A 14,391-nucleotide genomic window follows, 5' to 3' on the forward strand; every position below is an offset into this window, starting at 1 on the left:
CACTTTCACGTTGTGCGTGGCTTTCTTCTTCTTTTTTTTTTTTTTTTTCATTTTTTTCCTTAAAAATCAGTAAGCGATCATGACTAGTGCGCTGTAACTTGCAACTGTGACAAAATGCCAGTTGGTAAATTGTGTGTGAGCATTCAGGTACATAATATGAAAACTAAGAAGTTGTAATAAAATAATTAGTTACTAGCATTATGGTTTAGCACTGTTGACTTGCAAGTCGTTTGTACGTGAAAGATTTTGTGACACATAAATAGCGAAACCAATATTTAATTTGTCTGGTTTAACTAAAACCCTCATCATGAATAATGGTAGACTCTAAACTTTATAAGAAGTTAAACTATTTGTAGAGAGAACATATGTACGAGAATATAAATACATGTTTACCCCTTGAAATATTATTATAAATGGTAATTTGCCTAGTCTTCATGTTCATCCACATTTCATCCAAATTTCTACCAAAAAAGTCACATGCTGGTCAGTTAATGTTTTTTTTTTTTTTTAAATATTTATGATTCTTCTTTTCACAATGTTATTTGCTATTTTTTCTTTTTTGAAATGTGACATTTTGATGAAATTTTAGATGAAAGTTGGAAAAACATGACCAAAAGAGAAACTGGTCATTATTCTTCATAACCATGTAGAAATTCTCTAATGCAGGATAAGTACAAATAGGATTACATTTTCTATACAAATAAATAGTAAATAAACTTATTAACATAATTATATAGGGTGGTGATAGCACTACTCAATTTCCGGCCGTGAGATGAATTGAAGAAGATTAGTCGATAAAAATTAACAAGAATGTGTGGAAGATAAAAAAAAATGTGGATAGCACTACCCATTATATAAACAAGTCTATTGAGATTTCATGAACTAAACTTGAATCTCAATTGATATAAGAATTTTTGCAGATACAACAATGGAACCTAAAAATTGCCAACATTCTTCCAAAACTCCGTATATATATGTACAAGAAAGAAATATGGACAGCAAATCTGCATATGCGTTTACAAAGACTACCAATACAACATGGTTGAACTTCCACTAGTTCTCAAGAGGGTCTTGATTCCGAGTTGATTTCTGAGAAGTCGAGTCCAGTTGTAGAGGTAGATTCGAACGTGTGGACAGTAGTTGAATTTTGTGTTTGGGCAATACTCGAGCTATGATCACCCCGCTGGCGGTGCAGGTCTCTCATAGCCTTAAATCTCAAATCCTCCTTGTAGGTGCTCGGTTCTGGTATCACGTCAGGGACGGGGATTTGTCCTTCAAGCATGCTCACCACCTCGGACATGCTAGGCCTAAGTGATGCAGAGGCATTTGTGCACAGGAGAGCTACTTTAACCATGATCTCTGCTTCTTTTTGGTCAACCTCAGAACCTAACCTCTCATCGATCAGCTCCAACAAGTGTCCCATTTGTTGTAAATGACAAGCCTGCAAATGTTCATCATAGTTTCACGCTGAATCAATATTAAGGATAACAACCAGATGAATGGATGTGAAAATGGATCAAACGGAAAAGGGTGTGGTAAGAGTACCCAATCTAAAAGGCAAACCCAATTATCATTCGGAATATAATTGTTGTTGTTCTTCCCACTGATGATTTCCAAGGCCACTACTCCAAAACTGTAAACATCCGCTTTGTAGGTCAGGTGACCCCATAGTGCATATTCCGGTGCCATATATCCTCTGCAAAACAAGATCCCAATATGTTGTCACTCAAAAAATATATTCACCAAATTAACTAGATTCCGCTGCAAGTATAACAAGAAGTCAATGTAAACAAGGATATGGCAAGTGGCAACTGACATGGTCCCAGCTACTCGGGTGCTTATGTGCGTCTTCTCCTCTTCATCAAGCTTTGCCAATCCAAAGTCAGATATTTTAGGGTTCAAGTCCTCATCAAGCAGCACATTAGTAGCTTTGATGTCCCGGTGAACAATTTTAAGTACAGATTCTTCATGGAGAAAAGCTAGTCCTCTTGCTATCCCAATGCAGATCTTAAGCCTTGTTGGCCAGTCTAATTTAAGATGATTTTCTCGGCCTACAAAATTATATCAAAGAAAATATTGCTCACTCTAACTTTCTGTTCATCTATAAATAAATTATGTAAACAGATAGTTCCGAAAAGAATGAAACTCAAGTACTCAGGGAATATAGAAGAAGAAGTCTAGAAATCAGTCTAGTGAAGCAAAATGAAATTAAAAGGATAAAACCATACTTATACAGTTGAATAATTGACATCATACTCACCAAACAAAGCTCGTGCGAGGTTATTGTTCTCCATGTACTCATATACCAGCAATAACTGACCACCTTCAATACAACATCCATGAAGTTTCACAAGATTCGGATGTTGCAAACAAGAAATCATGCCCATCTCATTTAAGAACTCACGATTTCCTTGCCTTGACTTGGACGAAAGCTGCTTAACAGCTATCACTCTACCATCAGGCAATTGACCCTGCACCCAACCCATGTTCAGAATTACGTATCTCATGTAAATGGAAATAATTCAATGTACAGGTTCCTAAGTACCTTGTAGACAGGACCAAAGCCACCCTCTCCAATTTTGTTATCATAATCGAAGTCATTAGTGGCAGCCTTTAGTTGTTTTAAAGTAAAACCCCCTGTCTGCCCATCAAGTCCGTCTCTATCTGTTCAAGGAGGTAAGAATAAGAGCATGCAAAGTGTTATTCATCAATATATTCCTTGCTTGAGCAAACAAAACGTCTAATTGTTAGTTTTCACTTCATTTCATTTTCTACTGGAAATTATCAATACAAATCACTGAATCTGAGAATGGCACATTTGAAAGATCAAGCACCTTTCTTTCTTCCCCTTTTGCACGCCAAGTACCCTTTCCACCAAAGGATTCCTAATATGACGAATACTAGGAGAAATGCTCCTACTACAACTCCTGTGACAATGTGAGTAGTTCCCTTTTTTCCACCACTTGAGCAATCTCTGGAATCTGCTTAAAGGAAAAAATCATTTAGTTAACTGGAATAACATATAAGGAGAAAGGGCATGATATGTCCTGGTAGGCAAACATAAAACTTTCAAAATTGAACAAAAGAAACCGTCAACAAAGTTGAATATGTTGTCATCCAAGCCTTTTCTCAAGCATGCTTTATCACGAATGCTTTACAATACGGCAAAGAAGAAGAACTCATCAAAATGTCTCACCAGATTCCACGGAAATAGCAGAGATAAGGGGACCATATACTCCTCTTTCAGGAATCCTTGTTGTGCCTTTACCAGCAAAATAGAATCGGATCTCTAAGATATTATTTGTCACACTGACATTGTGCTCTTGTAATACTACGGGCTTTTGAGCCATCTTCGCCTCATCTTCAATATTGAAATCCTTCTGCAATACTTTATCCTGAGACAAAGTGCTTAACGTTAAACCTCTTTGTGACTTCAAAAAATATACCTTCGTAACAATATGACCAATTACCTGAACATAGATATCAAAAATGCGCCTGCCAAGACTAGTATACGTTTGGTCATTTGTGAACTGTATCTCCGCAAAGTGAAGACTTACAGTATAGTTACCATTTTCTAAGCAATAATGGAAATAAGTGATTGAAATTGGAGATATGCGTGCTGTTTTGTATAATCCAGAGAGATTCGAAGATGGCAGAGATACAGAGTAACGTGTATTCTGGAAATCATTGTCATCCATGAAGTCTCCAGTGCTACTAAATCCCCAATAATAATTATCATTTAAGAAATACTTTGCACTGCCACCTTCAACCCCTCCGTCTCCTTCATACACAATGTCTCCTTTGTCTCCTTTGACAGTAATGTCATTTCCACCACAATTAACATGCAAACACGTTGAATCTGGCATCACACATTAAAATAAAAATATAAGTGAGAGGATATGAAAGAATGCTGGATAATAATGTACTACGGACGGTTGAGAAGAATTTACTTTATTGCTTGTACAATCTTAAATATATCCTTACATCGTGGACAATTGAGATTCTTCAAGCATGGAAGACCTCTCCTTCTGCCATAATTGAGTGAAAAAATATACATTAACATGGAATGTGCGCCATGCACATATGGACATCTTTGGATCGAATAATGCAACAAAAGAAAGCAAGACAGAGAAAGACAATCTTACAAGTTGTTCTCTCTTGAAGAGCTCCGAAACAAGTTCAGGTTTAGATTCCTAACAAAAGGGAAATGGGTGAAACAACAATCAGTTTATATCCATTTAAAGCCAGTATAAAACATAAATATTTACTAGAGAAGTATTCTGACAGGTTCCCTTGACAAGCAGGTTCCTCGGGGCCTTGCCATGTGAAGTTATTGTACGAAAGATCACTGCACGCAAAAAACAAATCGTAAAAGGTCACTCTCTGTCTAGGAAAAAGCACATAAGGCTAGAAACGATGTTGCTCCAAGAGATGCCGTATAATTTATTGTAATGGATTTTACAACAATACTTTTTCCAATTTGAAATCAAAGAGTGCCATATGTCAAAAGAGAAGAAGAAATAAGATGAAACATCAAAAATAAGTATCGGACATACATATTACTTCCATCCTTGAAGACTGAATCTGGTACACTTCCACTCATAGAGTTGCCAGTTAAAAATCTACAGAAAGCATCAAATATTCAGTACTAGATTATATAATGAAAGAAAAAATAAGTAAGCACACGCCAACTTAAAAATCTAAGTTTCATTTGGTTGCATTTCTTAAAATATAGTTTATAGCTAGATCTATCAGAAAAGGTTATACTTACAGGAATCTCAAACGCTCTAAGTTCAATGAGGCTGGAATTTCCCCTGCTAACTTGTTAAAACTAACATCGCTGTCACAATCAGAATACACAAAATATAATTAAAATGCACCCCCAGTCATAAGACAACAACGTAATCGGTCCCCCACTTCACACGCTTTACTTACAACATTTCCAGGTTTTGCATAGTCCAGACGTTTGGAGGAATCTCTCCAGAAATGTTACAGTTTCGGAGAACCCTACAATGCATAACTAAACAGCATTAGAAAAACCACCAACTAAGGTAAATATAACTAACGCCTTCATGGTATTTGATGATATAAACACTCAACGTACAATCTTACTAGGCCTGTTGTGTTTTTGAAGGTAGGAAAACCCTGCTCTGTCCCATTTATATCGCTAATCCTCCTACGTAGGCACCACAAGAAATAAAAACAAGCAATTCAATAAAAATAAAAAGAAATAGAACTACTTAGAGCTACAAAGAAAACTTGAAAAGGCGTGTACTCACAACTCTATTAAGTTACTCAAAAGAGATATATTGGAAGGGATGGGTCCTTGAAGCCCACTCGCATGCATTTCTCTACAATCATCCAAATATAAATGTGACATACACATACATGAAACGATAGAAACAAATAAGTCTGAAGTAATTTGGATCATCTATGATGTCTTGAACAGCAGGTCTGAATTTTTTCAAAAGAGAAAGATCTTACAATCTCTGGAGTTGTTTCCAATTCAGTATAAAATCAGGTATTGTTCCATTGAAGTTGTTATCATTTATTCTACTGCATCGGACAATAAAATGGTATCAGTTGACATGTAAGCAGGTTATTAGACATTATAAACAAATACACTAAAAACTTACAAGTCTGTCAAATTTCTTAGCCCAGAAAATGTAGTCGGTAAGTTTCCAGTCAAACGATTGGAGGACAACATCCTGCAATTCCAATGCCAAAGCAATGAACCATCAATTTTTACCTATCATCCATCCTTCAAAGAAGTGTTAACAGTGTAGTAAAAAAATATCAAGAACCAATTTTTTCCAAGGAAAATTGCATTACATAGTTCCCAAGTTGATTAATCTTCCAAGCTCAGGGGGAACAACTCCAGAGAATTGATTTGCTTCAAGATGCCTGATTGTCAAAAAAGAAAGAATATTGAGATTAGAAAGAGCAAGCCAGAATGACTCTCATTGACTGCGCAAAAACGATTTCCCAATGGATGCAAATATAAAAGCTTCTGCAGCTTTTGAAGTAATAACAGAACGTGAACCAGAGAGAAGGGATGCAGAGCCTGCCAATCTTATTTACCATAAGTCCATGCCTAAAAAATTATTAACCTAGAAAACAGAAAATATATAACTTACAGGTATGTAAGAGTAGTAATATTTCCCAACTCCTTCGGAATCTCCCCTGATAAGCGATTCACAAGAAGAGAGCTGCATAGAATTTCAATTTAATTTACAACGAGAAGTACGTAATCAAAATAAAATAAAATAAAGTTGACAAGAGCTCACATCAAAGTCAACTGCGTTACACCCCATTCTTTTGGTATTGTACCATTAAGATAATTGAGAGCAAAATCACTGCACAAAGGGGAAGAAGAAGAAAGTGAAGTGGATTTCACAAGAAATAAGGTCACAGAACAAAGTAATCAGACATTAGTCATATTACTCTTGAACTTTACAACATGCTCTTACATTTTTTTAAGGTAAGGAAGTTTGACAAGTTGAGGTGGAAGCATGCCGGGTAGACTATAACCCTTGAGTACTCTGTCAGATTCAAAATTATAAATTCGAGTGTTAAGCAGAGTACAATGTAACTAAGGAAGCAGAACAATCATAAAGGGGGTTGCTTTCAAATGAATGATTAGTGGTCATCATTCAGAATTATTCTCTTTCTGTGAAAAAGCCCTTCCTTTAGTCGGAATACCAATATGGGCAAACTACACTAACCTCCAAAAGGTCAAGAACATCAAGCTTATTACCGTTGCCAAGTTTAACATTAGCAACAGAACTTCTTCTAGCACTGCAAGGAGGATTCTTGTAGTTCACGGTTTCGATCTACCCCCATCAGAGGTCAGTATAGTTTACCCGAAAAATAGAGAAAACAAGCATAAAAACTTTCTTGATTTATTTTCTTTTCTTGTTTCCGGCTAAGTAATTACAAAATATACCAATCTATATCATGCAAAGATATATAATCATGTAAAAACTTTTCAGTAATAAGATGAGGGATCTGTACATTTCTGCGACATGGCAGACACTGTTGTTGCATTCACAACGAATACTACTCTCAGCTCCTTTTGGTGTCTCTTCTGTTACCCCAACCGAGTCAATTTCGCAAGAATCGCCATTAAACTTCCAATAATTTGCACCCATCGTTTCAGTTATTTCTTGGAGAGCATCAACTATCCACAATTAAAAGGAACCATCACGTACAGATATACATATTCCAGAAAATAATGAGTTTCTGGCATTCACAGATGGCAAATAATTTAGTGTTAAACTAGCTTAATCTTTAGCCTTTGAACGTCACATAAAAGAAAAACAAACTATGCCCACAACAATTTAAGTTACAAGTATCCAGAGAAAATCGAAGAACAAAATATCAGAAAAAATGGCTGATTCTTGTTGCAAAAAGAACAAAACCCAAGTTCCAAAATTTCAGAGCGCAACATCCAAAGATTCAAACTTTTCATCTCCCCACACATTTTGGCACCAACCCAATTGAATTTTTACGCAAAAGAGTAAGAAATTAGCTCTTACCTTCATCCTGGGGCACCACAGACTCAGAAAATCTAAGCAAGCTGAAGCTGCAGCTGAAAACAATAACCAGAACAGCAGAGAAGCTGCTGCACTTGGGCAACATAGCGAAGAAGATTGAAGATGTGGGAATATAGTCCTGGGATGGTGAAAGTGGGGGACAAGAGTCCTGGCCTCTGAAAGATTTGGGCAGTATAGTACTGTACCAACGAGGCCGGTGGTATTGCAAAGCTGGTAACTTTGAACAAGCCAGGGGTCAGTCAGCCAATGCATGTAGTTGACAATAGAAGAAAAATCCCAGGTCCGGGTAGGGAAACATCAATTTCGTGAGGTCGATCGGATTGACAATTTTGATAGAATGGAATAGAATAATTGAGACAGTGTACGGAGACGCTCTGAAAAATGAGATGAAATCTCCGATTCAGTTTAATGTTGATTTTCTTCTTAATATTATAAATCTCTATTAATTAATGAAATTCTTTTTGTCAATTAAAAGAAGGTAAAAAAACAAATTAATCTTTTATCACACCAAAAAAAAATGATAGGCAATAATGTAATTTCATAAATTCAAATTTTACTGTTTTTTTTATTAAAACTTTACCTACAAATGATGTTAAAATACCTCTAATATTTATAAAACAAAAAACCAAAAACAAAAACATCTCACTCCCCTGTTCTCTCTCTCTCCCTTTCTCCTTCTCTCTCCTTCTCATTTTCTAAAAAAAATGTGTTCACACACACAAAATGTGTAGGCAAATGCTAGTTATTAATTAATGAAACTCTCTTTATCAACCAAAAGATTTTGAAAAAACTACTTAGTCTTCTATCAAACAAAAAAAATGATGGGCAATAATGTAATTTCACAGGTTCAAATTTTACTGTTTTTAATTGAAACCTCACCTACAAGTGATGTTAAAATGCCTCCAATATTATATAAATAAAATAAAATAAAATAAAAAACCGAAAAACAATAACGTCCCACACCCTCCACTTTCTCTCTCTCCCCCTCTCTCCTTCACATTTTCTAAAAAAATGCATTCATACACACAAAGTATGTAGACAAATACTAGTAAATTATTATAAAAAATATAAAATAAAAAAAAATCATAAAAAGTCTCACATATTAAAAAATCTCCGTAACATCTTCCCAAATACAACGTACGACCCTGCAAAGAAAGAGTAAATGTAGGGACTTCTTTGGAAACCCAAAGGGGTGAGGTTGTGTGTGTATGTGGACCTCCTAAAGGTTGAAATTTCTTTTTGTCGTTTTCTCCCCATAATTCAATTTTGGTTGCACTAATGGTTTAATAAAATAATTTTAAAATCACATGATATGAATGTTGACGATTGAATTATAAGTATTTGATTAATGAGTTTATTTTATATTAGTGACGGATGTTATGAGCTATATATGTAATTCAAATAGATGATCTTCTTAGCATTTCATTTCTGAAAAATGTTAGAAACCTTCCTAACTTAGTCTCCCATCTTTAGCCTTCTTACTTTTCCTCATGTTATGCTTTTCCTCAGGGGGCAGTCAGCCAATTCATGCAGTTGACAATTGAGAAAATTCCCAGATCCGGATAGGGAAACATTAATTTCGTGATGTAGATGGGATCGACAATTTTGATAGAATGGAATAGAATATTTGATACAGTGTACGGAGACCCTCTGAAAAATGAGATGAAATCCCCTTTATAATTTAACGTTAATTTTCTTATCAATATTATAAATTATTATGAAATGTATAAAATAATAATTTTTTTATTATAAGAAGTCTCACGTATAAAAGAATTTACCCTGCAAAGAAAAAGCAAATGTAGGGGCTTCTTTGGAAACCCAAAGGGGTGCGGTTGTGTGTGTGTGTGGACCTCCCAAAGGCTAAAGGTTGAACTTTTTTTTTTTTTGTCGTTTTCTCTCCATAAGTCAATTTTGATTGCCCGAATCTTTTAATAAAATAATTTTGAAATCATATAATATGAATGTTAATAATTAAATTATAAGTATTTGATTAACGAGTTTATTTTATAGTAGTGACAGATGTTATGAGCTATATATATAGTCGAAATAGATGATCTTCTTTGCATTTTCATTTCAGAACATGCTAGGAACCTTTCTAACTTAGTCTCTCATTTCAGTCTTCTCACTTTTCCTCGTGCCATACTTAACTAAAATTCAAAAGTTGAAAATTTTATTATATTAAAATTCCACTATTTTTAGTATAATGAGTATTTTCGATTGTCAATAAATAAGTCCTTAAACTTATAGTTTTGCGTGCTAGTAAATAAAATGTGGCATGTGAAAAAATGAGAAGGTAAATGACAAAGTTGTTAGCACTCCGCAGTAATTTTATCTCGTCATGCTTGCAATTTCTAATAAGAGAAATGCTAAGGGGTCTCTCTCAAAAGTGAGACTCCATAAACTCTCTCCAAACTCACAATTTAATATCAATTCTCGTATCAAAATTGCATTACATAGTCATACACGTGAAAATTTATTGAACTCTTTTGACATTGTTTTTCTTTGTATGCAAATATAATTTATTAAACACTTCTTGTTTTATTTCATACTATAACAAATGTTTTTGTTTTCTTTCTAAAATAATGAAACTCACGGTAAATGATGAATTGTGTTAGTGATTAGGATTTATTTTTTTTCGAACAAACTATATTTTCTACACTAAGGGGAAGGGAGATGGGCAAAGCCTCACAACATGCTAGCAATAATGTGATTCAGATTTGCTTTTGGTAATAATTGAATCTAAGATATCTCACTTACAAGTGAAGAGGAATAACATTAGACTACAGTACTAAATGGCAGAATCTTCTTTTTTTTACCCATTACGTTGTGAGTTCAAATTAGAGTAAAATATAAAATAATAATTAAATCAAAGAAATACCACTTGAATTAATTTGAACATAAACAAATATGAATCTCATGACAAGATCTCAGCCAATTTATAATTCATGACATGATCCAAAATTATAAGTAATATGTGGTCCAAAAGGATACAGGCTGTCGGTTTTGGAAGAAACATATTTAAGACTTTATTCCAGCCATATTTTTTATTTAAGACTTTATTTCAGCCGTCAGATTTATTTTTTATTTTTTAATAAATGATATTATCTGAACTAGAGGATTGAAGAGTAGGCTAAATTTAACAATAAGTTTAGTGAAAATCAAACTAAATACTTTTCAGTTATAAATGATAAAGAATACCACAGATCACAATCTTAAATGACAGCCGTCACATTTATTTAAAATAATGTAGATTAAAAGAAAGGGATGGGAGGTTACAAAAAAAAAGAAAAAGGAGAGAATCCAAGTTCATATTAAGACCCGAAAATGTAAGGCACCGTACAACTTGTTCAACGCGCTTCATGGCACGGAATTTCACCGTTTGACCATTCCAAAATTGATTTTTTTCGAAATTATATTTATATTATGTTAGTATTGAGGGATAAATTTTTTAGACTAAATTTTATAAATCATATGATTAGTTGGTGATAATTTGACTATTAATAAATATTGGTTAGCGTGTTTATTTCTTATGACATATCATATGGTATAAAAACTTGGTTTAACTAGCATTACTCATTTATATTTTTTAAGAGTAATGTTACATTTATCATATATTTGTACCATTATTTGTACGATCTTTCTAATAGAGGTAGGGTCCACCAACACACATATGGGTCTCATCCCTATAAAAGCGTTTTTGTTGAAAATATTTTTGGAACTAATCATTCATAAAAAAAAAAACTAAAAATGAAGTGAATCCTGAAAAGTCACTTTAAGTGCTTTTGAAACTTTAAAGCATTTTATTTAAAAACGTTTTCAGTCATTTAAAATCACCTCCAAAGAAAACATTGCTGACTGAAAAAAAAAAAAAAAAAAAAAAAAAAACAACGGCAGAAATTAGCAAATGTTTTTGTTAGATATTACATTTGTATATTTATGCTCAATTTATCTAATCATATATGTGCTAATTTCAATTTAATTACGATCGTTGTTGAGAAAATTATAGTATCTGCATGCTGCAAGATAGTGCAACTTGGTGATATAATCATGGATTAAATCACTATCTAATTATTGATTAATTGATGAGCTTTCTTGTACAAGTAGAAAACCACAACTGTATAAGCCTCGTGTCCTCATGACACACTTTGTCAACAATTTAAGCAATAAGCATAAGCATTTTTCCTGCTTTGGTTAATTGTTCGTATTTTTCTAAGTGATTTAATAACATTTTTTAACCAATATTTTCTCACTTTTCATGTGCATGTCGAATTGTCGATCGACTATCGACTAAACGTCGTTCAAACAACGTTTTAATTAGTTAGATTAATAAAAGCTAACTAAATTCAATGACGACTAACGTTGGTCAAAAACACGTGAAACTAAGACCTAAATGTTATTATATACAAAACAAATATTTATTAAATCGGATTCAAATACGCACAATGTCAAAAGATATGGATCGACCTTTGTTTTACTTGTTTAATAGTTACGTGTTTGATTATTAAGCATGATTTTGTGCATTTTATGTTTTTAGTTGTGACTTGTTACACATGTTATAATATTGGTATATATGAATTGATAATTTGATAGCACTACAAGTCCACAACGAAATAATTATCATGAATAAGATGATTCTATTCAATTATTGTGTTGTTTATACTCTGAAATAATCTAACTTAATTTAATTGTGTATATCCATTGCTTTTGCTTAATTTCTTGTTTTCCTGCATGTTTTGCTGACTTTTTGAAAGGAAGATGAATACCGTTAACGTCTATTCTGTGTGTCGCAATCGCATGCAGTATGAAAATGTCAGCAACATCTCAAATCACAAATGTAGTTAAAGTATTCAATTCAAGTTCGACCATCCAATCCAAGTTGCCTAATCACAAGTCCTACATAAGTAAAGAATTCCTCAAAAATTCCGTATAAGATAAATATCATGATTTATATTTCTGTCACACTCTCCAACCTAATAAATTAGTTGAGAGGAACTTGAAAGGATGATTTCAGTGACCTCGCTCTGTATAAATAATTGATCAAGGCCCAAAGGAAGGAGGACAGGAGATGCTTCATCATGTCATTTTTAGAGCAGTAACTATCACACGTATAAATATGAAACCTCTCATATTAACCTTTCTTTAGATCCGAGTCGATTCCATTTAAGATATGCTTACTTATTTGAAATACAAGAAGTCATTAATGAAAAGAAAATATACTTCCTTGTTCGAATACGAGATAAATCCATAGTATTATTCTCATATCCGGCTGCTCAAGCATGTATGGCAAATCTCTTAAAAATCTCTTAAGGGAACTTCTTGTTTTATGAAAGTATAAGGATCTTACAAATCTCTTAGAATCCTTAGCTCAGAAAATGTCTCTGGCAAGTATCCAGTCAGCTGATTGGAGGAAAGCATCCTACATTTGCAACATGCAGCAAGGAACTATCAAATATCTGTAAGACTTTTTAGGAATGTAAAAGAGAGGTTTGACGACTTACAAAGTCTGTAAATTGACCAAATTCCCAAGCTCAGTAGGAAGAAGACCAGAAAATTGGTTCCCTTCAAGGTTCCTGATGATTTACGAAGGAAAAAGAAAAGAAAGTTCATGTATCATTTCTTATGTGTATATTTTCAAAACAATCACCAGAACTTGAATCAAAATGCAGTGTCGAAGTTTCGATACGTACAGGTATGTCAGAGTGATAACATTCCCCGACTCCCTTGGGATTTCCCCCGATAACCGATTGACAAGAACCTTCTCTTTTTTTTTTTTTTTTTTTTTGAGAACCCGTTCGATACGTACAGGTATGTCAGAGTGATAACATTCCCCGACTCCCTTGGGATTTCCCCCGATAACCGATTGACAAGAACTTTCTTTTTTTTTTTGAGAACCTCACATGTACGAAAGAATTTTATTGATATAAAAAAAGAAATTGCACCTAATTAAAAATGATATAAACTTTACCCCTCATAAAGAAAAAAAAAATTAAAATACAGAAAAAGAAAAGAGACATAAACCTTATCATCTTAAAAAAAAACAAAAAATACAAAAAAAAAGGGAAAGATAAACCTTACCCGGTTGACAATAACAGATCTGCAGGAAATTCAGTATTGGATGTACGTACATAGCTACTAGATTAAAACCTTAACATGTAAATTAAAATGGCTCACATATGAGTTAGTTTCATTGAAGCCCATTCCTGTGGTATTGTACCATTGAGATAGTTGTAAGCAAAATCACTACAAGAGAGAAATGTTACTTTGAATAAATAATTAAAAAATAAATAGAGATATGTAGCATCCAATTCCGAATCTCAAATGTATATCATGCAAGTCCAATATGATAGCTCTTACATTTTCGAAGGAAGCTTGACGAGTTGAGATGGAAGCAAACCAGGTAAACTATAAAATACATATCCTCGTTTTATGATTTTAAAACTTATCCAAAAATGAATAAGCAATACGGTGAAACTCAACTTTCTTCAAGATATTAGAGCAGGTTGTCCTATTTGTGAAGCGTAATGGTAACACGTGCTCTACGTTACCTTGTTTTGTATTGTCCACGTGTTAGGCTTGAAAATTCGTTATACGTAAATGACGTGTTGAGACTGAATCTAAAAGATAGGAAATGAGAGCTCTTACATGTGCTTATAAGAGATTGAGCTACTCTACATATTGCCCATAAAATTGAAGCTCAATTTCAACACCCTCAATTCATGACTCTCCCCTCTTTGTTTTTCATCGAGTTCCTCTATAAATTGGTTGGTTTAGGTTTGAGATTGTAGATCATAAAATTTGGACTTAAATTTATTAATAGGTTTCGAGATTGGGTTGG

At 33.7% G+C, this 14,391-nt stretch overlaps 1 protein-coding gene across 3 annotated transcripts; it reads right to left on the reverse strand.

Annotated features, from left to right (window-relative positions):
* Positions 1-822: 822 nt before the first annotated feature.
* On the reverse strand, positions 823-7,922 carry LOC137728063 (probable LRR receptor-like serine/threonine-protein kinase RFK1). Of its 3 annotated transcripts, none has more exons than XM_068466949.1 (24): positions 7,539-7,922; positions 7,015-7,180; positions 6,471-6,542; positions 6,288-6,356; positions 6,138-6,209; positions 5,833-5,904; positions 5,637-5,708; positions 5,485-5,553; positions 5,280-5,351; positions 5,105-5,176; positions 4,936-5,007; positions 4,772-4,840; positions 4,557-4,622; positions 4,286-4,348; positions 4,146-4,193; positions 3,985-4,028; positions 3,471-3,859; positions 3,197-3,395; positions 2,835-2,981; positions 2,546-2,664; positions 2,261-2,471; positions 1,817-2,051; positions 1,546-1,696; positions 823-1,441 (listed from the first exon to the last, which is right to left on the reverse strand). In XM_068466949.1, exons 1-24 carry the CDS (start codon positions 7,639-7,641, stop codon positions 1,061-1,063), a joined length of 3,033 nt encoding a protein of 1,010 aa, XP_068323050.1. In that variant the 5' UTR covers positions 7,642-7,922; the 3' UTR covers positions 823-1,060. The 3 variants fall into 3 exon arrangements, with proteins under 3 accessions (XP_068323050.1, XP_068323049.1, XP_068323051.1); XM_068466948.1 differs by having other exon boundaries at positions 5,485-5,556; positions 7,539-7,921; XM_068466950.1 differs by lacking the exons at positions 7,015-7,180; positions 7,539-7,922 and adding an exon at positions 6,726-6,793 and having other exon boundaries at positions 5,485-5,556.
* Positions 7,923-14,391: the final 6,469 nt, after the last annotated feature.

Source organism: Pyrus communis, chromosome 3 (assembly GCF_963583255.1).
Source record: "Pyrus communis chromosome 3, drPyrComm1.1, whole genome shotgun sequence".
Taxonomy (NCBI): Eukaryota; Viridiplantae; Streptophyta; class Magnoliopsida; order Rosales; family Rosaceae; genus Pyrus; species Pyrus communis.